General features: G+C 40.2%; 2 protein-coding genes across 2 annotated transcripts in view; both read right to left on the reverse strand.

Annotated features, from left to right (window-relative positions):
* Window positions 1–5,788, reverse strand: part of LOC109479489 (solute carrier organic anion transporter family member 4A1-like) — a 14,771-nt gene extending 8,983 nt beyond the window's left edge. Inside the window, exons 1-3 of the mRNA XM_019781454.1 lie at window positions 5,751–5,788; window positions 2,783–3,016; window positions 860–1,015 (exon numbers count right to left, since the gene is read on the reverse strand). Coding sequence (XP_019637013.1) covers window positions 860–1,015; window positions 2,783–3,016 — 390 coding nt within the window. The 5' untranslated portion in view covers window positions 5,751–5,788. The remainder of the gene's footprint in view (window positions 1–859; window positions 1,016–2,782; window positions 3,017–5,750) is intronic.
* A 3,445-nt stretch (window positions 5,789–9,233) lies between these two features.
* LOC109479543 (solute carrier organic anion transporter family member 4A1-like) lies at window positions 9,234–21,457 on the reverse strand. The gene is made up of 15 exons (XM_019781524.1): window positions 21,414–21,457; window positions 18,448–18,683; window positions 17,117–17,275; window positions 16,511–16,586; window positions 16,035–16,158; window positions 15,675–15,814; window positions 15,387–15,489; window positions 14,791–14,921; window positions 14,329–14,487; window positions 13,701–13,802; window positions 13,134–13,327; window positions 12,493–12,690; window positions 11,343–11,551; window positions 10,202–10,266; window positions 9,234–9,555 (listed from the first exon to the last, which is right to left on the reverse strand). Exons 2-15 carry the CDS (start codon window positions 18,679–18,681, stop codon window positions 9,284–9,286), a joined length of 2,166 nt encoding a protein of 721 aa, XP_019637083.1. The 5' UTR covers window positions 18,682–18,683; window positions 21,414–21,457; the 3' UTR covers window positions 9,234–9,283.
* Between the last annotated feature and the right edge of the window lie 2,353 nt (window positions 21,458–23,810).

Consider the following 23,810-nt stretch of genomic DNA (forward strand, 5'->3'; position numbering starts at 1 on the left):
AAAAAAAAGTTTTCAACCATACCGTAAATCTTACAAAACAGTTGCAAAATGAGCAAAAATATACCGTAAGTTACAAAAAAACCATACCAATGTCGTAGAATGCCAAAATCAAACGAAAAAACACGAAATTGTAAAGAAATGAATTCGAAGAGTAGATTATTCGCCAAACCATATTCTGTGCCATTTGTTCAACCTTCATGACCACGTACATTTCATAATGAAAACAACTTTTTTTTGCAAAACTTTTTTTATTCGCACGCGCGCATCACTTTTGGGGTTCCCGGAGGATGTCATCCATATAATCAAATCAACATGGCCTTATTCTAAATACAGTCATCGTCCTTGTAATGTACACAGTATTTTCTTATACATTTGTACCTATTCACTAATGAATAGAATAGTGTAGGTATTAGTCTGAATTGCTGAAGACGAAAATTTTGACGTCTAATAAAAGTTAATTGATTGAATGATTTAATGATTGACTTAGCACAACAAACATGGTGGACAGTCATTACGTCACAGTCACGTGACTACGCACAGCCAATAGGAGCAGCACGTCGGCAGAACGTACTGCGCCTGCGCAGAACCCTGTATTTTAACGATTTTCGGTGGGCTTTTGGTCAACGTTGCATCAAAATTTTGCTTGTTGCAAAGGATATATTTTCCTACATAACATTTGGAAACTACAGACGGGATCTTAACCTTATATGCGCTAGTACGACCTTATATGAGACGTTCTGTCGAAGTGCTATGTACAATACATTACGGGTTTCGCGCAGGTGCAGTACGTTCTGCCGACGTGCTGTGGACAGTCATTACGTCACAGTCACGTGACTACACACAGCCAATAGGAACCAACCTTGTGATATTTCCCGCCGATGTGCGTGATGATTGGCACAGTGACGAGGGCGAAGATCTGAGAGGAGCTAATGATGAAGCCACTCTGAGCGCTGGACATCTCAAATCGCTTCTCCAGGGTGGAAACGATGCCGGGTATAAATGCCATCGTTGTGCACTGCATATATGGAACACGGGAAGATGCAATACTCATAGATACCAATAGTGGCGCTTCTGTGTAACTTGTTACTGGTAGAACGGGCTATCAAGTGTGATGTTACATAAACATAACAGCCTTTTCTTTATAATCAAACGGTCCGACGGTAAATTTGATACCAAAATTAAATTAGAAAATACGGAAAATGATTTGGCTGTCAGCCATGTTGACTATTTATATATGAAAAGTTTTTTGCAAATTCTTACCCGGGGGCTATTTGCAAATTACAAACAAGAATTCCAAGACTTCATACCTCCATGAAATATGGGCTTGATATGTAAATGTAAATTTCTTCTTTAATTATGCAAATGACCTCTGCATTAACATGATATATGCATCGTGATGTATGTTAACTTTTGATTAACTGACAGATGTCCCAAGTATGACATTCCCATCATTCACCATTAAGAAATCATAGAATTTTCGCATTAATTATGCAAATTAGGTCATCATTTGCATAATTAGTATCTGTTGATGTTCCGCCTGACATAGGTTACATACATTACATGTATGAAAGTAGTATAATGTAAAACACTGTAATTATAGAATTCCCACATTAATTATGCAAATAAAGTCCTCATTTGCATAGTTTGCATTTAATTATGTACATCTCTCTCTCTCAGCTACCTACACACCAAAAATTATGAAAATATGTTGTTCCTATCTGCACTAATTGGCTTTGAAAGATTTTACCAGAAACTAACCTGCAGTTCCAGAACAAGCTGCTAGGGGAACAAACTCACGCCACTTATTCCTGACAGGATAAGCTATCTGTCACCAAAAAGTCAAGACCATAGCTTGTTCAGGACAAAAGATACAAAAACCGGAAGTTCTGCTGCAGTACCAAGGTCATCCATCAGGAGGCCCATACTTGACCTTGACCTTTGTTTTTCCAAGACTTACCATCTTACCAAATATCATCACAATCCATAAAGGCGTTCTGAAGTTATGGTGTCTACAAAGATGCGGAAACACACACAGACACACACACAGACACACACACACACAGACATACATACATACATACAGACAGACACGCCAAAAACAATACCTCCATTTTTCATGGAGGTAAACATAAAAGAACAATGGAATAGGGTATAAAATAACTGAAGGCTACATGATAACGTTAGCTGTCTAGAACTATAACTATGTCTAAAACTATGTCTGAAGGGTTTGACTTCTCTTCTGTAAACCATGGAAGACGTAATGTCCCACCTTTTCCAAAATTTGTGGGTTTTGGGAAGTTAAAAGAAGAATAGTTTTTTCTTGGTCTGTAAGTTAAGAGAAATTGTGGGATAAATTGTAGAAGTTTGAATAGTCAATTCATTTCGACCGTTGTTATGGAATGAACAGAGGGAAATAAAATGTATTTCGTCATTATAATGACAGCTAGCTTGACAAATAAATCTACATTGCCGTATTACGTACCAAAATTGATGTTATAAATCGAGCTGTATTTGTCGTTGCTGACATGAAATGAAGTATCATACATTATCATTATTGGTATAAAGTTTTAATGGAAGCAATAGGGGGAAATTGTGAAATCTCACAACAGGACTATTTCTTTTAATAAATATACTTTTTTTCGCAATTAAGTGATTTTATTCAGCCGACGTTTTGGTGACCGTCTGTCACCTTCCTCAGGACAATTCTGACTGGTTCATATTGCACAGTACAGGTGTCTCTCTCTTGCAATTTTCTAAGATTTATCACATAAAACCTACTCACATCCACATAGGCGGCGATACTCATGAAAAAGACCAGCCATCTCGAAGTGTTGAAGAACTGGAGGAAGTCAGGAGTGAAGCCGAACCAGCCGAACCGAAGACGTCCCTTCTTCTCCTCCAGAATCTGGTCCGGTGTCTTGAAGGGCTGGTACCGAGGGGTGGTGTCGAGCAGCGGGCGGGCGGTCTGATTTAGCGCCGCCTGGCGAAGATCGGGCAAACTGCTGAACATAGACATCTGTGGAAACAAAATGGCGACGGTATATATGCAGTAAGGTCTCATTCATGTATTACTCCGAGTGTAAAAAGAGTACCAAGTCAAAAACTAAACGGCTGTATGAACGAGTGTTTTTATTGGTGAGAATTTCCCCTTTAGCCATCCCAACTGATGTAAAACGTCAAAGCGGTGAAAGCTTGTTTGTTACTGATGACATTAGGACATAATTGTCGGCAGCCGCGCGCTAGGTCGGACGTGCACAGTCCAGTGTTGTGAGTTGTGCGGTCGTAGGTTTGCAGCGCGGGAGGGCCTCTTGCGGGCAGCCGCTAGTTGCAGTTTGTAATTCCCATAAAAGGGGATTGTGTGTATAGAAGTCGTTGGCAATTTTTTATGAGACGTAGAGTAAGTGTGCTCAACATAGCATGAAAGCTATCAATTGATTTAATGTAGGATCATAGGGAACACGGTCTCGTAAGTCACTCATTAATGCATGGTTTCTAATGTATGGAAAAAACTCACGAATGAGACCGTAATTGGCCTTGAAGTGAAATATTTTCCCAAATATTGAAAAAAAAGTTAAACCGAAGACTAACTGATTGTTGATAAAGATTGTTTATGTCTTCAAGGTTAGAACTACTACCTGCATATTCAGGTAAGTGCAAGTAATAATTGGATCTGTGCAGGTATTTCAAAAACATGTATTTCGAGCCCGGGACTTTATCTACCTGAAAATTAAATGCACTTTATTTGTCACTGCCCTCATTATAGCACTGAAAGAGATCAGTTATTTGAAATGGTCACCAAAATGTTCCCCAGCTTTATTCACCTTCCCAGCCTACAAAAAACTGCATTTCTATTAACACCTCCCAATTCATATATCTCGCAAAATGTCGGCCATTTCATACTCCACTGCACACGGAAAAGAAATTAAACCCAACAATAACTACAAATGTATATTTAAAGTAGCATTAGCATTACTTATTATCATTCTACTGTTTACTGTTGTTATCATGTTCTTGCAATTAGCCCTCGGGCATGAATTTTGCAATAAACTTTCTATTATTCTGTTTTGGTGACTTTTAAGGATATTTCTCACCGAGTGAATAGTTTCTTGTCTCGAAGGTTTCCAAAGGTCATTGCCCTGAAGACATGTTCTAATGCCATGACCAAATAAGGACTTCCACACCTGTGCACACTGATCTCATGTTTACCTGTCTCTCTCCAAGTGTCACAAATCACGTGTTAGACGGTTTAAAGCCCAGCGTTAACAAGACACTACAACTGAATGGATTTAACATAGTGTTTGGGGATCTGAATGACCAAGAAGAAGAACTTTATTGCGCAACGTTACAGATGTAGCGGGTACAACGTATGGCAAAATGATACATACATAGTTTGTGGTGTTAACATACACATATGGTGGTGTTGAGAATATCTAACAGTTCTACTAACTGTAATAGGAATCTGGTCTGCTTCATAAACAATGCTCTGCCATTTCCAATTTAATCATACTGTTAGGAAAAATGTACATTTTCAAAAATCGTCAGGGAATGTTAAAATTGTCGAACTTTGTGTCTTTTGTCAAATATTTTCATGATTTGGAGATTAATATTGCAAGAAGAAAAGGGGAAGTATCAAAACACATGGATAACTGGGGGAAATTGTACTCTACATTTGAGTAGATAATTTAGCTATGGGTTTTAGCGTGTTTTTTGTACATTTGTTACTGTACCATAATTGTTTATTCGTTTCATGTTCATGTATCAGTTTGTCTCGTTTCCAACGTTATTGTTATGTATCTTGAATCTGAATAAAGATTGTTAAAAAAAAAACAAGACACTACACGACAACCTACTGTACAGATAGAATGTGTATAACCTTTCTTACTTGAAAGTTATTACTTGAAAACCAGTTCTAGGCAACGAAAACTAATCTAAGATAAGTTGATTTGGGGTTAAAAATGACACATTTTGAAGTTATGACAAGTTCTGGCAACACATGTACCAACAAATATAAGTTTCCAATCATAGCCTAAAGCCCTGGTCATATATACAGATGTATATCTTACATACGATACACCTACGATTGGCTTTTTGCGACAATATCCTGAATAGGTTTGAGAGGCAATAGTTGAAAAATTAAACTATTGCACCCTTTGTTTCTCAAAGACATTTAATGAAATTTGGCAAAACTTATTTTTATAGTGAATTTTACAAAACAAACAACCGTTTTCCGTCAGTAACATTGCATTTTTGCCTCACAGATATCAGTATGCTATGATTCAAACTACTAAATTAAAAAGAATGACCAAAAAATTGACTTAGAAAATCCTGTTTTGCTGCCCTGAAATTGCATTGGACGCTTTTAAGCTTCCCAAGACCTACTAAGAAATGACATACTAAATCTTTACAGTTGGGCAGACGAACTAATTTAAACCGACCCCGTAAAAGAACGCCGGAGTGCGCTGATGGACCTGGGCGGGCGGACGGTACTCCCAGCACCGCAGAGATACCGGGGAGCCTACGGTGGTCTAGCCACCGGGCTGTCCCCACTTCAGCGCTCCATGCCCCCGTACCCTGACCCGTAGTCACTGATCCCTAAACTAGCAACTTTTACAAATTTTTCCATCAAATCACGACTACAGAGAGCTGGCAATCGTGCCAACTATCAAAAGTTGAATATTCTAGCAATAAAATAGTCATAATACTGTAAGAAAGCATGAAAGATAATAAAATGATTGTAAGAGAGGACCTACCTTGAACACCTGTGTAAAGACCTCAGCTTTACCTTGCCTGTGGGCACGCTCTTATGTTGGTAGAGAATACACAGGTCAGCAGGTAAGGTCAACGTCCTGTCGGTTGCATTTTTTTCGGGAACTGACATCGTATCTTAGTCATCGAATACATCTTACATAAGCATTGAATAAAAACTCCAAGTGTCAGCTTGTACTTTTCTTAGTGATTTGGTCACAACCAAGGCGATTTCAGGGCTTTAAACTGAATTTTCAAAGTTAGTTTTCTGGTCATCTTCTTAAGAATATACTTAGTAAGTTGGATCAAATCTATTAAATATCATACTCATATCTGTGAGGCGACAATGCGATGTGGCTAACAGAAAACAGTTGCTTGTTTTGTATAGTGGCTGATTCTAGCTATTTATTGGTGGCACCAAAAAATAAAGAGACACCTCATGTAACTTGTTTAAACATGTTTCAAACGCTTGAGGTATGTAATGATGGCTTAACAGCAATACATGTCATTTTAGAAATATTTTTCTTAGAATACTTTTTGTCTTGCGACCCTGAAATTACATCGTTGAGGGTCCCAGTTTGAAAGTTACTTCGCGGCAGTACATGCATGTCCAGGTGTGTGGCATCAAACAATGTGGTTCTGGAGTTCAGCCTAAGGCGTTTTCCATTGCTACCTAGTTGTACGACAGGGCTCGAAACTCACTCTGTGTTGTTATATACACTGCACGAAATCCTATTTTAAAGTGTGCTTGAATATAGGATTTCGTGCAGTGTATATTACGACACACAGGGCTCGAAACTCACTGTGTGTTGTAATATACACTGCACCAACTCCTATCATTAAGCACACTTTACTAGTGCACGAGTAAAGGTAAGCGTAAAGGACGAAATTTGATCGTTTTTTTTTTCAGTGATACAAGTTTGGGCTGATAACCTGGTATGTTAGAAAAACAACGCTATTTATGTATGAAATATCTCTGTCTTGTTTTTGTTGTTGTTGTTGTTGTTTTCAATGTAAAATACCTTCTAGCTTCCAGGCACGGAACTAACCTCTACCAGGCACCGCGGATCTCTGGAAAAATAGTAGATATTGGCCAAAATAAAGGGATAGTTTACCAGGGAGTTAGCCGTACAGAGAGGGTAAAATGTACTCTAGCGGAACAACTCCACTGGCATGTTATCTCTCTATTTTGCCAATTTCTACTCTTTCCAGCCGCCCGAAGCCTGGTAGAGGCTAACACGAAACCACAAAGATGGTTAAAAACCGTGATATCTGTAGGTTCTTGTTACCTCCATGAAATGTGTCATGGAGGTTATATTTACCTCCATGAAATGTGTCATGGAGGTTATATTTTCAGTTGCGTTTATCTGTCCGTCTGTCTGTTGGTCAACAAGATAACTCAAGAACGCCTGGATGGATTGGTTTCATACTTGGTGTGTTGGTAGGGTGTGACAAAAACTAGAAATGATTAGATTTTGGTTCCCCTAGTGGCTTCCCTTGGTACTGCAGCGCAACTTCCGGTTTTGATATCTCGCGATCTGGACATGCTAGGGTCATGAAATTTTGATGGAAGGTAGCTTTTGTGCTTGGGAAGAAGTCATATGAGTTTGGGCCCCGTAGCAGCTTGTTCTGGAACTGCAGGGCACTTTCTGGTGAAATGTTTAAAAGCCAATAAGTCCAGACAGGAACAACATATTTTCATTATTTTTGGTGTGTAGGTAGCTGAGAGAGAGATGTACATAATTAAATGCAAATTATGCAAATGAGGACTTTATTTGCATAATTAATGCTGATATCCAGTTTACTGTATAATCATCAACTAAAAGTATAAGTAGAGTAGCTTCTGAAAGACCAACATATAATACAGTAGTCCCAAGCCACAATATACAGCCATTGGTATTTTATTATGAGCAAATAGCATATCCAGTATTAGTACATTGTCGATGTAAATACAATGCAGTTATATCGCTGGTATACAAAATATAGCGCATCACCTCTTATGGTCAAAACATTAATGGTTAATTGATAATTAATAAAACAATGAAATACAAGTACAGGTTGTTTACTGAGGCCCCTAACTATGAAGGATGTTCAGGACCAAGTGTTAAGTATAAAATGTGGATTATGGCACAATATAGGTAAAAATTATTATCGTAGGTTATAGGTAAAAATAAAGAGAAAGACAGTTTAATATAGTACTTAAACACTACAAGATGCTGTAATAAGTTCCTGTTACACTTGAATGCATTCTATGACTTAAACATTCGACCATATGACTCATACTTCTTATTATATCTAAAACATATTAAGAAGGTCATTATTAATCTTTTCGACATAAGGAATGTTTATACTACATTTTCCACTACTTTTACAATGGATTAATATCAAATAAACAATTTATTATGCAATTCATGTAAAAGTTATTAATATAGGTGTTATAGTGTAGCTTGTTAGAAACCTACTTCATACGTTTTTAGGATGAATATTCTGATAAAAGCACCCTGAATTATTGACTATATCTGCATACAGTTATTATGCTTTCTTGGTACAGGTTAGCCTCTACCACCATTCGGAGGGGACAGGTAAGGCTAGAAATTGGCCAAATATGCCAGAGGAGTTTGCATGTTATCTGCCTAGAGTACAGTTTGGATGCGGCAAAGTTACAAGTAGCTCACACAACTTCACCGTCCAAATTCCTTGTTCGAAATCTTTTTACAGTGACAGTTTCTTTCCCCGTACGGCCAAGCGTTGGAATTCCCTCCCTGACAAGTGTTTCCCACCAACCTACAATATACAGGCTTTCAAATCAAACGTTCACCGCCATCTCTTGACATAGCCATGTTTCTCTCATCTTTCTAGTTCAATGCCGAGAAGTGGTCGTATAGGCCTTGCATAGAACGGTTCAAAAATATAATAATGGACCAACTCCCCTGGCATATTATCTGCCTATTTGGCCAATTTCTGCATTGTCTTTTCAGCACCTTCCTCAGTCTGGTAGAGGCTACGTACAAGGTACGTACGTACAAGGTACCCTAGCTTGAAATGGTGTATGAAGTTGTACAGTAAAAAAATGGCAAGTCGAACATTGTATGCGTTGGAATTGCAGCTTTAGGCCACAGCAAGTAAATTGTATGGAAGACATCCTCCGCAGACTCCAAATCTAATGCGAGCGGGCAAAAAAAACAAGGCGGACCGAAAAAACAAGGTTCCTACATTTTATATTTTGGCTCAATCATCGTACAAATGGTTTTGATTCAGTTGGGACATCACATAAACACAGCCAACATCACATCTCACTGCATCAAAGTAAGAAACAAAATATTGAATCAGAGTCTTTTCTTGTCTCCTCTCTTAATAGTTACCTGCCATCCACCTTCCGGCATGGCAACAGACATATTTGCCCATTTTCGGCATGGTGACCACTGTCAGAAGGCAACAAAATTTCTTGTTTTTATTTCTTCCAAAATCAGGCGAAAATTAATGCGCGTGCTAATGTCATCCATAAAAATTACTAGCTGTGGCCTTAGTTTGTTTCCTTTTACTTTGTTTCTTTCACATCACCATTGGTAAACTTTGTATCATCGGCGTTGTCGAATTTCTCTTCTTCAACGTTCGGTTTGTATACCAGATAGGAAAGAGCGATGATACTTGCACCCAGAATCCTCAGCCCGAAGGCGAGCCCAAACACGAACAGACCCACTTTGCGGCTGTCGTAAACCAGACAGGCACCTCGTTGGCCGCAGGAGGTCTGCCACTGTACGCATGCGTTGTCCATGGCGTAGCCGTATATCATGGGGCCCGGTATAGTACCTGTGAGATACAATGATTAAAACTGTTTACCTCCGTGAAAAAATGGAGGTATTGTTTTTGGTGCGTCTCTCTCTCTCTCTCTCTCTCTCTCTCTCTCTCTCTCTGTGTGTGTGTGTGTGTGTTTCCGCACATTTGTAGTCAGCATAGCTTCAGAACGTCTTTATGGATTGTGATAATATTTGGTATGCTGGTAGGTCTTAGGAAGCCAAAGGTCAAGGTCAAATATTTTAATTTTTACCGAGGCTCGAAATTCTCTTAAGAATTTATGAGACATCCTTAGGGAAGATCAGGCAAATATAACAAAGATACGTCGATGAATGTTAGACATCCAGGTAATAAGATACGCCAAAACAGTTACTCAAGCCACTGGATACGATTTTGGAAACGGTCAAACGTTTTAGGTAGCATCCACTACCTTTCGTCAGTGATACTGGAGACTTGTCAGGATTTGTTTTATTTGTATATCAATCAATAGTTCGTGCTCATGCTTATAAACCTGACTTTCTGACAACTCTCCAGTGACAGTGTCACTAACGAAAGGTAGTGGATCATATCCAGTTGCTTGAGTAACTGATCTTGGCGTATATAACAAAGATATGTTGACAGATCAAATGACAGAAGTTCTTTAGAAAATTTCCTAACGCACCGATGATTCGGATCAAGCACCGCTGCATTCCTAGTCCAAACGCCCTATGTCTGGGGGGAACAAGCCTGCAATATAAAATAAACATTTGTCTTAAATCATAATTTTTATGTTATACTGAAAAGAAATTCTTATCCCACATGAAGCAATTATGCTTAAGTAATGAAAATAAATTAGGTGTCAGGTGTATCAATGGCTTTTTAGATGTAAGACAAACGTACCTTAGAGTACGCAAAAGAAACAGATACTCAAGCAACTGGATATGATTTTGGAAACGGTCAGACGTTTTAGGTAGCATCCACTACCTTTCGTCAGTGATACTGGAGAGCTGTCAGGAAAACAGGTTTATAAGTACGAACTATAAACTATTGATTGATAAAATTGTCTTCACGTATTTGCATATCAATCAATAGTTCGTACTTATAAACCTGCCTTTCTGACAACTCTACAGTTTCATTGACGAAGGGTAATGGATGCTACCTGAAACGTCTGCCCGTTTTCAACATCATATCCAGTTGCTTGAGAAACTGATTCTTTTGCGTATCTTATTACCTAGCGTGCAAAGTCCAGTGGTTAGCGATCCTGTCTCTGGACTAAGAGGTTGGGAGTTCGAATCCCGGCTGTTGTCGCTCACCCAACATGCACGCTACTGTTTAGGCTCGCAGTCCTTAGAACGGGACGTTAAGCCGTGGTCCAATGTTCATTGTGCTTGTCGAAAAGAGCTAGGGGAATTTCCCCGGTACAATGAACCTGTAAATGCTATACATAGCTTCTGTCTTCTCTGTCACGACCAGTGGAAGAGTAGCTCTTCAATGAGCTAAACTGGTTCGAGATCACTTCTTTTTACCTGGATGTTTTTTTTTTATTCCAACATGTAATCACCAGACGTGGTGACGACACACTCAAGTTTTATCAACTTATATTCATGCCGCCACCAACACAGGGGACAAATACATGACAGGACAATACTCATTTACACCTGAGATAAGTGAGGAAAGCCGTGTAAAGTGCCTTTCCCAAGGGCATAAGATTGGTGGAATGTCAGGACTCGAACCCGGGATTCTTAGTTCAGAGTCGCGCACTCTGCCGCTACGCCATACGACCCCACAGCCTGCAGCTGGATGTTTAACCTTGACGGACGTACCTGAGGGTAGCAGCCATGTAGGATGGAGCGGCCAGGGCGCCGATCATCCCCATCAGGAACAGGATTGTGAAGAACAGGGGCACACTGTAGGCCGCACAGTCCCGTGCGCATGCGCCATGGGTGGCAGTAGACGTCACGCCTGTTGTGACGTAGGCAGTGGTGTTGTCCTGCATCCGGGAACTTGTGATGCAGCTACAGTTGGAGTAGACCTGGACGGCAGAAATACTGCGTTGTGACGAAGATATAAACGAGTAAAAATTGCCTTTGCCTTCATACGACAAACCTGCCATGTGGTGGCGTACTTCTTAACAGAATATACGGCCTTGTTAAGACATCATTGACAAGTGGTGGTGGCATTTAACCCACCTAGTGGCCTCCAGTGCGCGTGTGAAGTCTTGTAATCTAGGTTTAAATTTAAATCTATCTTTACTAGAATACAATTTCCGCTAGTTTTTATGAAAGGTTTAAACTGCGATACAAATCAATGCAAAAGCAATGTAGCACTTTGTAAAACAGCAAAGCTTTACAAAACGTCTATATATATAAGTCGAACGATTTGATTAACGAATATGGATTTTTTTAACACATTGACACAATGGTCACAATGCATTGCGGCTGCTCATTCTCACTAATTGGTTAAAACTTCAATGTAAAAATATTGGCGGTCGCTAAATGATACGGTTAAAAATATTCACAGTATCAATTTTACAGTATGTGTAAAGGCAAAGGACAAAATAACCTTATAATAAGAAAGTATTTTTAACCGACTAACATGGCGGACAACAAGTGACGTAATAGTCACGTGAATACAAATGTACACACAGTGACACACCATAGTTGTGTAGTTGACAGCGGCACAGCCGGCATGACAGGGAGACTGGTACTCACCATAGTTGTGTAGTTGACAGCGGCACAGCCGGCATGACAGGGAGACTGGTACTCACCATAGTTGTGTAGTTTTTAGCGGAACAGCCGGCATGACAGGGAGACTGGTACTCACCATAGTTGTGTAGTTGACAGCGGAACAGCCGGCATGACAGGGAGACTGATACTCACCATAGTTGTGTAGTTGACAGCGGCACAGCCGGCATGACAGGGAGACTGATACTCACCATAGTTGTGTAGTTTTTAGCGGCACAGCCGGCATGACAGGGAGACTGATACTCACCATAGTTGTGTGGTTTTTAGCGGCACAGCCGGCATGACAGGGAGACTGATACTCCACACCGTTCCCGCCACACACCGGGTCGTACAGGCTGTCTGCGCAGCCGCACTCAGTAGCACAGGTCATGCTAATGCACACAGGCATACAATCAGCAAAGAAGCACTGGTACAATTCTTCATTGTGCTAGTTCTATGAATAACATATATAATCTTTCATTATATATTATACACGTCTTGCCACTTCCACCGAACCAAATCACCCTTTCCTCCTCCACTCACCACCTCTTATTATTAGGAGGAAGTTCCATGCTGAAAGCTTCTTTCCAAGAACAACATCACTTTGGAATAAGCTACCTCGTGATTGCTTCCCCTATGAGTATAACCTTAAAATTTTCAAGTCTAAGGTCAACAAACATCTGTCCACTCTGGCTGTTCTGTAACCCAAAACATTTTAAGTGGCTCCCATGAGCCTTGTTTTGCAGTGACCGATGAAGTAAACAAAAAAAATTATTAAGTGAAAGACGAAGATGGCATCTCGTATAAAGTCTATGGAATCAAAAATGCACCCGCCCCCGCGGCGTTGACAAAAACACAATCTACTGGAAAACTACGCAATAGTTTCTATACATACCCGCTGTTCAGCTGTGCGTAAGCCTTTTGCGGCTCTCTGCAATACATCAGGTACACGAAAATTCCCATCCCAGCTATGGTGTAGATGGTGAGGATGTGTCGGAGCAGTTTTTTGCAGTCTACGCCGATTTTCTTGCTGATCCAACCGCCCAACAAAGAGCCGATCGCAAAGCCAGGGATCATGGACAACCCTGTCAGAAAAAAATACAATATTAGTACAATGTATCTGCCGGGTGTTTTAGATTAAGGTGCAAGTAAGTTTCCGATTTATGCAAATAAGAACAATTACATGTAAATTTATGCAAATTAGAATGGACGCCACCATGTTGGACAGATCCAAAATGGCGACTGATCATTCGCAAAGACAATGGCTGGCTACTGCTTTCAAGAAAGCAATTATTGTACTAGAACAGGCCTTATGTATAGTACAAAGAAGATATAGCAAACAAAGATATGCCAAACTCTTTTGAAATTTCAGTCGCGCTCGATATAACGTATTGAAAGGAGTTATTGTTTTACAGGATATGAGTTGAGGATGTTGCAATAGCAAGAAAGGATACTCACCAAAGTACAATACCGATGATGTCACTGGGAGGCCAAAGAGTATCTCACAAACTTTGGGAGCGAAGGCGAATATACCAGAGCTTGACATTGCGTCGAAGGAAACTGCAACATGAAATAATAATCAAATACAATGGGGCCATCATGTGTAGCGTTGATCAGGTCTTTTTAGTTGAATAATGGTAGCACAGCTGCCTTGAACATCACTTTAGAAGAGCAGATGTTTCGATGACAGTCTATCATCTTCATTAGGACACTTCTGACTGGTTCAAGGTGAACTGAAGCTAGGTGTTACTGACTCACAAGCATAATTGGGTGAAGTAAAACTCAACTAGAAAGGTAACATTTGCAAAGCAAATGCATAATGTTCACCTTCGGATGTGGTCTGCTTTGTTAATTCTTACTCAAACACATTCACATACATGTATATGGTGACAGGAGTCTAAATGCCTACTATGAGATTGCAACATTATGTAACCCAACACCAGTTACCATGGTGACAGACATCAACAAATCATGTTATTGGTCAGGTCAGAGGTCACCGTTTGGAGAAGAAGAAGAGGAAGAATTTGAGCAAAAACAATATGTTTCCCTTCGGTAAACATAACTAATGACATATAACGTTACATACCTCCAACAGTCAGCAGCACATAAGAATAAGATCTCCCCAGGTCCAGTAGCGACTTGAACAGGTCTGTCAGAGCTGGGCGGATCTTGCCGATGATTGACAGGGTTTCATCATCGTCATCGGCTTTTGTGACGTCACATTCGGCTGTCTTCGTCGGCAGCTGTGCCTCGTCGTCGTGTAACTCTTCGGAACCTTTCGGAAAATTTAAAAAAAAAACGAAAAGACGAATCATTGTAAATGAAATCAATCTAAACCTAAAGGGGGAGGTGGAAAATACCATAAACATGCAACGCAAAGACATTGAATCAAAATCGTCAAAGAAATTTAAAGGAAAGATAAAAATGGACAAGCTGTTAACCTATATAATAATAATAAATGGTGCCCTTCTGTGTGACACAGGTTGAGTAAATTTATAACGGTTACTTCTTTGTTCGAACAAAAAGTCTTTTCTTGGCTTGCAAGGATTGTATTTACCTGGTAGTTTGCGAGGAAAACCAAATAGAGGAATGGCCACCAGGATCCCCAGTGTACCCAGGACAGGGAACCCCAACCACCAGTTCCCGATCCACCGAGGGTCCATTGGGGTCAGCCCGGCCCTGGAGTTATCAATGAATGTATCAATAAATGAATCATAGTATCAATGTTTGAATCAATCAAACAAAACGGTAGTCAACTAGAGAAGTAACATTTGCAACTCAAATGCATAATGTTTACCTTCGGACATGGTCAGCCCTGTTAATTTTTACTCAAACACGTCCACAAACATGTACTACCAGTATATGGTTACAGGAGTAGAGCAGACCATGAAACTGCAACATTATGTAACCCAACACCAATCACCATGGTGACAGACGTCAACAAATCATGTCATTGGCCAGGTCAGAGGTTAGTGTTTGGAACAGAAGAGGAGGAAGAAACTGAGTAAAAACAATATGTTTTCCTTCGGTAAACAGAATGAATGAATGATCGATCTATATGATGTATGATGATCTCTGTAAACAGTTTACAAGCTGGTATAAACTACAAATATTTTTTTATTACTGTTACAATATAATACTTACGAGTATCCATCCTCGCTTGGCCACTCCACATACAGGCTCAGAAGTCGGCCAATGATTACGTATCCGATGGTTGGGCCAATGCACACAGTCGTGAACATTATAGCTGAAAATATAAAGAAAACATACTACTAGCTGATTTCATGACTACATAGTAGTATCCAAATTTCAAGAGAGACAACATGAATGTTAGGAGGAACCAGGATAAATGTAAATGCACGATACCTACTTTACGAAGGCCTACAAGGACAATATTCGAAAGCTGTCGTTATGGGCCTTTGTACAACTTACCCACGTAGAGACCAGAGACTTTTTTCTTGACGTTCTCGTCCATGAAGGCGATTCCCACGGTAAACAGGGAACCTCCGCACTGACTGAGAAAGAACTGAGCAACCACGAACACGTACAGGTAGTTGCTGAGTTCGCTAAAGCTGTAAAGACATGAGCAAAAAAAAAACCGAATAGTTTTACGCACACACCAAAAAAGTTGACAATACATTGATATCGACGAAACAGTTTGATTGAAGTCACGAGCTTACAGATGCCTTATTCTCTCAACTGAACATATTAGATTGTAATTTAAAGTACATAAATTAAAATGTTATTTCAGATATTTTTCATCACAAGCACAAAACGTGTAATCATACCAACCTTTGGGTAGTTTTGGTAGTGCATTGTTCAGGAACACTACCGTTGCTAGAGGGTTGACACAAAGTGTTGGTTGTCTGGGAAGCGGTCATGTTTGTTGCATAACTGCCCGGGGCTTCATAACGCCCTGGTAAGACAGAAAAAGAGGTCAAAAGGTCAATATCAAGAAGAATACGTGTCCAAAAGGTCACGTACGTGATAACATTGGGTGGGTCAGTTTTTCTGAAGAAGACTAAATGATATGTTGATTTATCTTACTTAGGAACATCTGTATCTGTATCTGTATCTGTATAGCCGGTATAACCGCCTTTCGGCGTAACACACCAGCTTCGCAGGCACGCGGCGCGGCGGCAGCTGGCTATATTACACCACCAAATCTATCAATTTTTTTTAAAAGAAGGTTTTAATCTCTTATTTTACTTTACAATGAAAATGTAAATATAAACCGTACGTTTGAGTAAAGACTTCTACTGATTTACCTGTTAAGAAGTGTGGCGAGGCGAATAGGAAACAACCAATCCCGTATAACAGTGTTACCGCACCAAGCCACTTCCCCTAGAACAAATTCATAAGCATTTAACAATAACATTTGCAAAACAACTTCATAACGTTTCACCTTAACGAAGTATAGCCTAACAAATTACTGCTCCATGCTCAAGCACATTTACATTATGTGGTGACCAGCTCCTGCAACTTGCAACATAATGTAATCTAAGTGTCTGCTACAGCACCAGTTACCATGGTGACAGACGTCTGGTCTTTGTCATTGACCTTGCGTATTTGGAGAAGATGGAAAAACAACAAAAACAGTTTCTTTCTCTTCTGAAAGGTGATGGAGATGAGTTCTGCAACAGAGTGAAACGGGACCTTTTTTATTTTTTTATTTTTTATTCAGAAACACAATGATATATACAAATGAAAAGACATGGACTAAGTGACTGCGAACTCAAGTTAGGTACAACTTATATTCTCGCATCCACTTTTACAATGGAAGAAAAATATTTTACAAGACATTTGAAAAACGATCTTTTTCTTTGTGAAGGTGAACATGACAACATATAATTTCTTTTTCTCAAATTTCCTACCTTGTGTGTTTTCCCGGCGATGTGTGTGATGAAAGGCACAGTTATAAGGGCAAAGATCTGGTAGGAACTGACGATGAAGCCGCTCCTGGAGCTTGACATCTCAAATCGTCTTTCCAATGTAGAAATGATGCCGGGAATGAACCCAAAATTTGAGGTACACTGCCGGAAAAGCAGTGATATAATAATTAAGACACAAGATTTGCAATAGGAAACTTGCATCAAAACACAAAAGCGAGAGAAAAAATTACGAACTAGAGTTCCACGATCTCATACCTTCGCCAAATGATGTTAGCTTTTATGATTAAGAAATTATATATTAATCCCCCTAATTATGCAAATAGGATCCTCAATTGCATGAATTATATCTGTTGATCATATTCTCCACCAAAAGACAGTCTTATCTTAACAAAGAATGCCATGATGAAATTTTCTCATAAATTATGCAAATGAGGTCCTTATTTGAATAAGTTATGTTTAATTATGTTCACCTTAACTTAACTTTCAAACACCCCAAGTATAAAATTCCAGGCAGTTACCACTATGCAATTATAATATTTTCTCATTAATTATGCAAATTAAGTCTTCATTTGCATAATTGATATCTGCCTGTGTTTCTCTCATTCTTAATAACATATGTCACAATCTTGAACTTCCTATTATGGAATGCAGCTGATAAATAGAATTTCCTCATTAATTATGCAAATTACATCTATATTTGCATAATTGTAATATCATTATGTCAAGCATCACTCAAGCTACCTCACCTAAGCTACCTACATACCAAAAATCACGATGATCCATCCATCGGTTCTTGAGTTATCCTCCTTTAAACATTTGTCCATTAAACCCCCCTGCAGTTCTAGAGCAAGCAACTAGGGGGCTCAAACTCATGTCACTTTGTCCCCAGCACAAGAGCTATCTACCATCTAAATTTCGTCACCCTAGCATGTCTGGATCATGAGATATCAAAACCGGAAGTTCTGCTGCAGTACCATGACAAGCCGCCAGGTGGCCCAAAATCTAATCATTTTGAGGTCTCATCAAGACCTACCCACCTACCAAGTATCAAGACAATCCATCAAGACCTTCTCTAGTTATCGTGTTGACAGACAGACGGACAGACAGACAGACAGACAGACAGACACACACACACATACACGAACGCCCCTGAAAACATAACCTTCTTGGCGAAGGTAATAAATGTACTATAGATTTCGTTAGCCTAGCTGTTATGTGATTATCTACGTCCAGCCGCCATTTTGATTTTGCCGCCATTTTGATTATGCGCCACCTTGCGAAGGGCATCTAAACTTACAAGGACGACGTCTTACCTCAAGGGCACCAGCAACACCCACGAAGAAGAGCAGCCATCTTGAAGTGTTGAAGACTTGTAGGAAATCCGGCGTGAAACCAAACCAGCCGAACCGAAAGTTTTCCTTCTTCTCCTCCCGAATTTCTCCTGTCGTCTTGAATGGTTCGTATCGAGGCGTGACGTCAAGCAGGGGGCGGCCATTTTGATGAAGCGCCATCTGGCGGAGGTCAGGCAAACTGCTGAACATGGACATGTCTGAAAAAAAAGCAGAAAACCCAAAGATAAACATTTCACATCGGCTCAATACGTAGGGTCGTGTGGCGCAGTGGTAGCGCGTTCGGCTCGGGACCTGGAGGTCCAGGGTTCGATCCCCACCCATGTCACCGATCTTGTGCTTTGGGAAAGGCACTTTACACGAATTTCTTCACTTCACTCAGGTGTAAATGAGTACCTAGCTTCGGTTAGGGACGTCCCTCGGAAAGGACGTAAACTGGAGGTCCCGTGTTCGAGGAGCACGTTAAAGATCCCACCACACCTTTCGAAACTTGAAGAGTAGGGGCATGCCCTGTTCACCAAAAATTCTACAGCCCAAATACTACAGTGTAGCAGAATCATCAGCAAGTTGATGTTGGCTACCTTAACCCCCAAGACCAAGACCAATACAGATACGATAACCTCCCTTTTCTAGAAAGGACTTGATCCTGAGCTTGAAATATGATAAGTTCTGATCAACGACATTATATCATGTATGGATATATAATTTCATTGATCTCACTGAATTGCACACCGATTATTCGGCATTGGGTATTCTTTAGGACGTGTATATGACATAAAATGCTATAATTGTACTGCATTTCAGACAAAACCAAAGAACACGTGGGCAAGGTAAGAGGACTACGTAGCACAGTTTGCCAATGTTATTTAGCAATCTAGTACTGTAAACATGTCACCAAAGGCAGGCCAAATCAGATAGAGCTTCGTACATGTAAATGCATTATCAACTTGAAGAAACAATAGCTAGTCTATTCTCTTTAGCTGAATGCTGATCACAGTTGTACCAAATGGTGTTCAACGATTGTAGTTACTAAGACTGATTATTTATAACAATTTTCCACATAATGTATGGTGGAACAGTCAAGACCAACCATACCTTCATCATTCATGACATTTTTATACGATACATATTCAATAGATATACATGTACATGTACATAGAAAATCATTGATTGCAATAAACATAGCAACCAAATTAGTGGGCATCATCATATGAAAGATTTGAAAATAATTTAATCGGCGTTTTAGCGGCAATAAATGAATTGGTTTTGTTATGAACAGACAACACGAATGTCCTTTAGACTACGATATGCAATGTTATGAGGTGATATAATACATTGTGAGGTGATACAATGTTAAGATGACAAATAAAAAAGTTAACATTCAATTTCATGAACAGACCTTGGGCTTAACTTAACAGTACAAAGTGAGAGAAGCAAGTAGCGAGGATAATGATCGATATTAAAAAACATCCGTGTTGTTTACAATTCACAAATGACATAAGAACCCACTTCATAAAGCAGATTCCCCCCCCCCCAAATATTTGATCTAGCTATTTTATTGCGCCAATGCTTACTTAATTAAGCTTGTACAATCATGTAATGATAAAATCCAACGATAACTTTCCATCCTTTCAGTCTGCAAATTAAGAAGCAGATAATTAGCTATGAAAATATCAATTTCGAATTTGTTATGTTAGCAAAGTCGTAACTAACCAGTAAAACAGCTAGTAACCTATAAGCAAGCCATTGTGATTGGAAAGACTGATAGAAACATTACGTAGAAAATCTCATTGACATTATTCCAAGTCAACCTCTGCTTGGTCTTGGTCTTGGGGGTTAAGGTAGCCAACATCAACTTGCTGATGATTCTGGCTGTAGAATTTGGACCATCGCACACCGGGGCATGCCCCTACTCTTTTTCGAAAGGTATGGTGGGATCTTTAACGTGCTCGAGGTGTGGCTCTCCTCAAACACGGGACCTCCAGCTTACGTCCTATCCGAGGGACGTCCCTAACCGAAGCTAGGTACTCATTTACACCTGAGTGAAGTGAGGAAATTCATGTAAAGTGCCTTTCCCAAGGGCACAAGATCGGTGACATGTGTGGCATATTATCATGCTTATAAAGTATGATAATATGACCTGCCTAAAGTATATAATTGGTTCTAAACCTGCATTTCTCCTCTGGTCTTTCAGTCACTGACGAAAGCTAGTGGATACTAGCTGAAACGTCTGACCGTTTCCAAAATCATATCCAGTTGCTCGAGTAACTGCTTTTTGGCGTATCGTACTACCTGGATGTCTAACCCTCATCGAAGTATGATAATATAAGCTTGTTCGCATCGAGCAATTGTGGAAGCACTATATTTTCTCGATATAAGTTAAGCCTCGGTCACAACCCTGCGTGGTGTCTACGTGCAAAAACGTGGGCAAACGTAGGACATCCGGAATCCTACGGATTTGGGACCACGCAGACACGCCGTAGAACTTTAAGTGCATGTAAAACTTTTTCTACGTGCGGTCTGCGGATTCACCACCCGGGCGTGCGAGTACGAGCGACGCGCGTGCCCCGTACGTGCCGTGCGTAAGAAGCACGTGTTGGTACCGGTACGGCCTCCTTACTGTAAAGTTGCAATCGCACAGAGACCGCACGTACAACTCGCTTGCCACTTGCGCAATGTACGGTGCACGCAACCGCTCACGGCCAGACTTGGCGTGCAGACCACACTCTTACACTTTGCGCAACCGTGCGAGTGACGTGCGTCGACGCCACTCCTTCCCCACGTTTTCAGAAAAAAAACATAGCAGACGTAGCCTCCCAAAAAACGTACGGGCAAAATTCACGCACGGCGGGTTGTGACCGAGGCTTTATAGAGTGATTTTAATGGAGTTAAAAATTAGAATAAAGCAAAGTTTAAAACAGAGGTCCTACCTGATACACCTGTTGACAGTGAGAGTGTAGGACACGGAATGTGCGGCTCTTCACCACACATGTGTGGCACGGTCGCCTTTAGCGGAATTTACACGGGTCAGCAGGCAAGGACAATCTTCATTTGTGATGTCATAGAGCTGTTCTTGCGCAACGGTCAGCAAAAAATTGTCTCCACCAGACTACCCACTCCGATTCAAAAACAGTACATTTCGGTCAAGTTGGCAGAATAATTGGCCAGAGAAGTTTAGCCACCTCTAGAGTTCATTTGGAGAGGTATATTTACCCTTTCGTGGACTGACTGTCGCGGCTAATTTTTTTTGCCAAATTCTACGATCCGTACCCCCTATTAAAGGCCCGGTGGGAGCTACAACAAAACATTTGGTCCATATGTACCGCTTTGTAAGAAAAACTAATAAGTTGCAATTGATCTGAGATGTTCATCAAGCTACATGTAAGTATGTAGAATCATAAGAAATTTGTCATGACAGAAAGACAGTCAACAAAAAGAGGCATTTACGTTGTTAAAACATAGCCAAAATTTCAAAAATTCTACTGAATCTCAAAATGATCCCGTTAAGTATTCTTAAAAATCATATATCATATATACAATGAATATAGATGTGTATATCACCTTATTGGTAATTGTATAAATGTAGGTGGCTAAATGATTGGTTAGAGTCGGTTTATTGTAGCATCTACCAAGCTTCGGGGGGCGGCTGGAAAGAGTAGAAATCGGCCAAATAGAGATGAGCGACAAACTGTTCTCTCCAGCAGGCCAACTCCCCTGGCATGCTATCTCTCTAGTTGGCCAACTTCCATTCTTTTCAGCCGCCTCCCAAAGCCTAGTAGAGGCTAGGTTTATTGAACACTGTAAGGAACATCAATTTCTCTATACTATTCAAATACCTAAAATACCGAAAATGTACTTAACACATAATCGAAAAGAATGTATTTTTCGCTATCATACAAAGAACAATTTACAGTAAAACATACCTCGTCTTCCATTTTACCTAAACTTTAAAAATTGGCAGATTCTTTGCTGATAAAATCAAACGTGCTTGAAAAGTGACACAGGTAAGTGCCAATCTGTGTCCATAATATCACCAGGGTCCATAATATCGCCACCTTTAGAAATAGTGTGCTTATAGATATTTTTACTGCAACATACCCTAGGTATGTACATTTGATGTGTGAAGGAGTGCATACCAAAAGTATGTTGCAGTAAAAATATCTTTAAGCACACTGTTTCTCAAGGTGGCGATATTATGGACCCTGGTGATATTATGGACATAGATGTTACATGTGGTGAAAGGATTTAAATCCCCTTTGTTAGAGGTCACTGACTTTTTGTTCACCTTTGTCCCTTTGCAAGGGGCTCGCTAATAGGTTGTTTGTCATCCTTGGTTTGGCGTTGTGCCCGAGGCATCTTAGACAGACCCCTGATTGTGTACCATTCACAACATGCGTGCAACAACGTACACTGTCCAACTACTCAGTTACTACAGTCAGTTATGCCCTGTCACACATTCAGAACCTTCCCCCGAACACCAGACGACCAAGGCTGGTTGAATTTAGGATAGCCTGGTATCCAGTCTGATCGTGGTCGGGGCCGTAAGAGCTCTGGCCCGCCCGCCTCACATAGGTTTCCCGGTGTGTATTTCACGAGAGATTCATTAGCCCTCCACGAACATGGGGGGGGGGGGGACCAAATCCCCGAGCATACTGTCTCTGATTAGCTTAACACTCCTACCGGGACGGTCTGTTGCACTGGGCAGGGGAAGCTCTTAGAGCCCCCGAAGACAACCTGCCTAAACACCCCAATACCCCCAATCACGATCAGACTGGATACCAGGCTAAATTTAGGAGCATTCTGGCCAAATTTGGGCCATACTACTCCTAATTTTCTATACGAATCTAATCGAATTCCAGGTAAATTTGAGTCAAATTTAATTTAAGACGATAACCTGACAAGGAATGTGCAGTGAAAAAAAATACACCAACGCTTGTCATTTTTTGTGGCAAAAATGTTACAAATTTGCTTGAGCTTACATTCTATTGAGAGAAATCTTTTAGTAACACATCTTCAGCATATGCCATTTATTAATATCAGAAAAAAATGTCTTGAAGATTTCATATGAAACTTCCCTGCCCTTTCCTTGACATCTTGGGGAAGACACAACTGACACTCCGGGTCAATACGGGTCAATCACCATTTAAGTCATCAGGAATCGCCCGAAGCTTCTTCAAACAAACAACTCTCACATCTTGCCTGGGCTCAAAATAGAATCACACCTTACAGCTGCGAGCTATTTTGTAGAGACGTTTTACGTTGTTAACAAGATATTCCTTTACTGAGGATGTATAAACTTCTTAAATATAGTTGTAATTGATAGTAAA

The sequence above is a fragment of the Branchiostoma belcheri genome, unplaced genomic scaffold (assembly GCF_001625305.1).
Source record: "Branchiostoma belcheri isolate BF01 breed outbred unplaced genomic scaffold, Haploidv18h27 scaffold49, whole genome shotgun sequence".
Taxonomy (NCBI): Eukaryota; Metazoa; Chordata; class Leptocardii; order Amphioxiformes; family Branchiostomatidae; genus Branchiostoma; species Branchiostoma belcheri.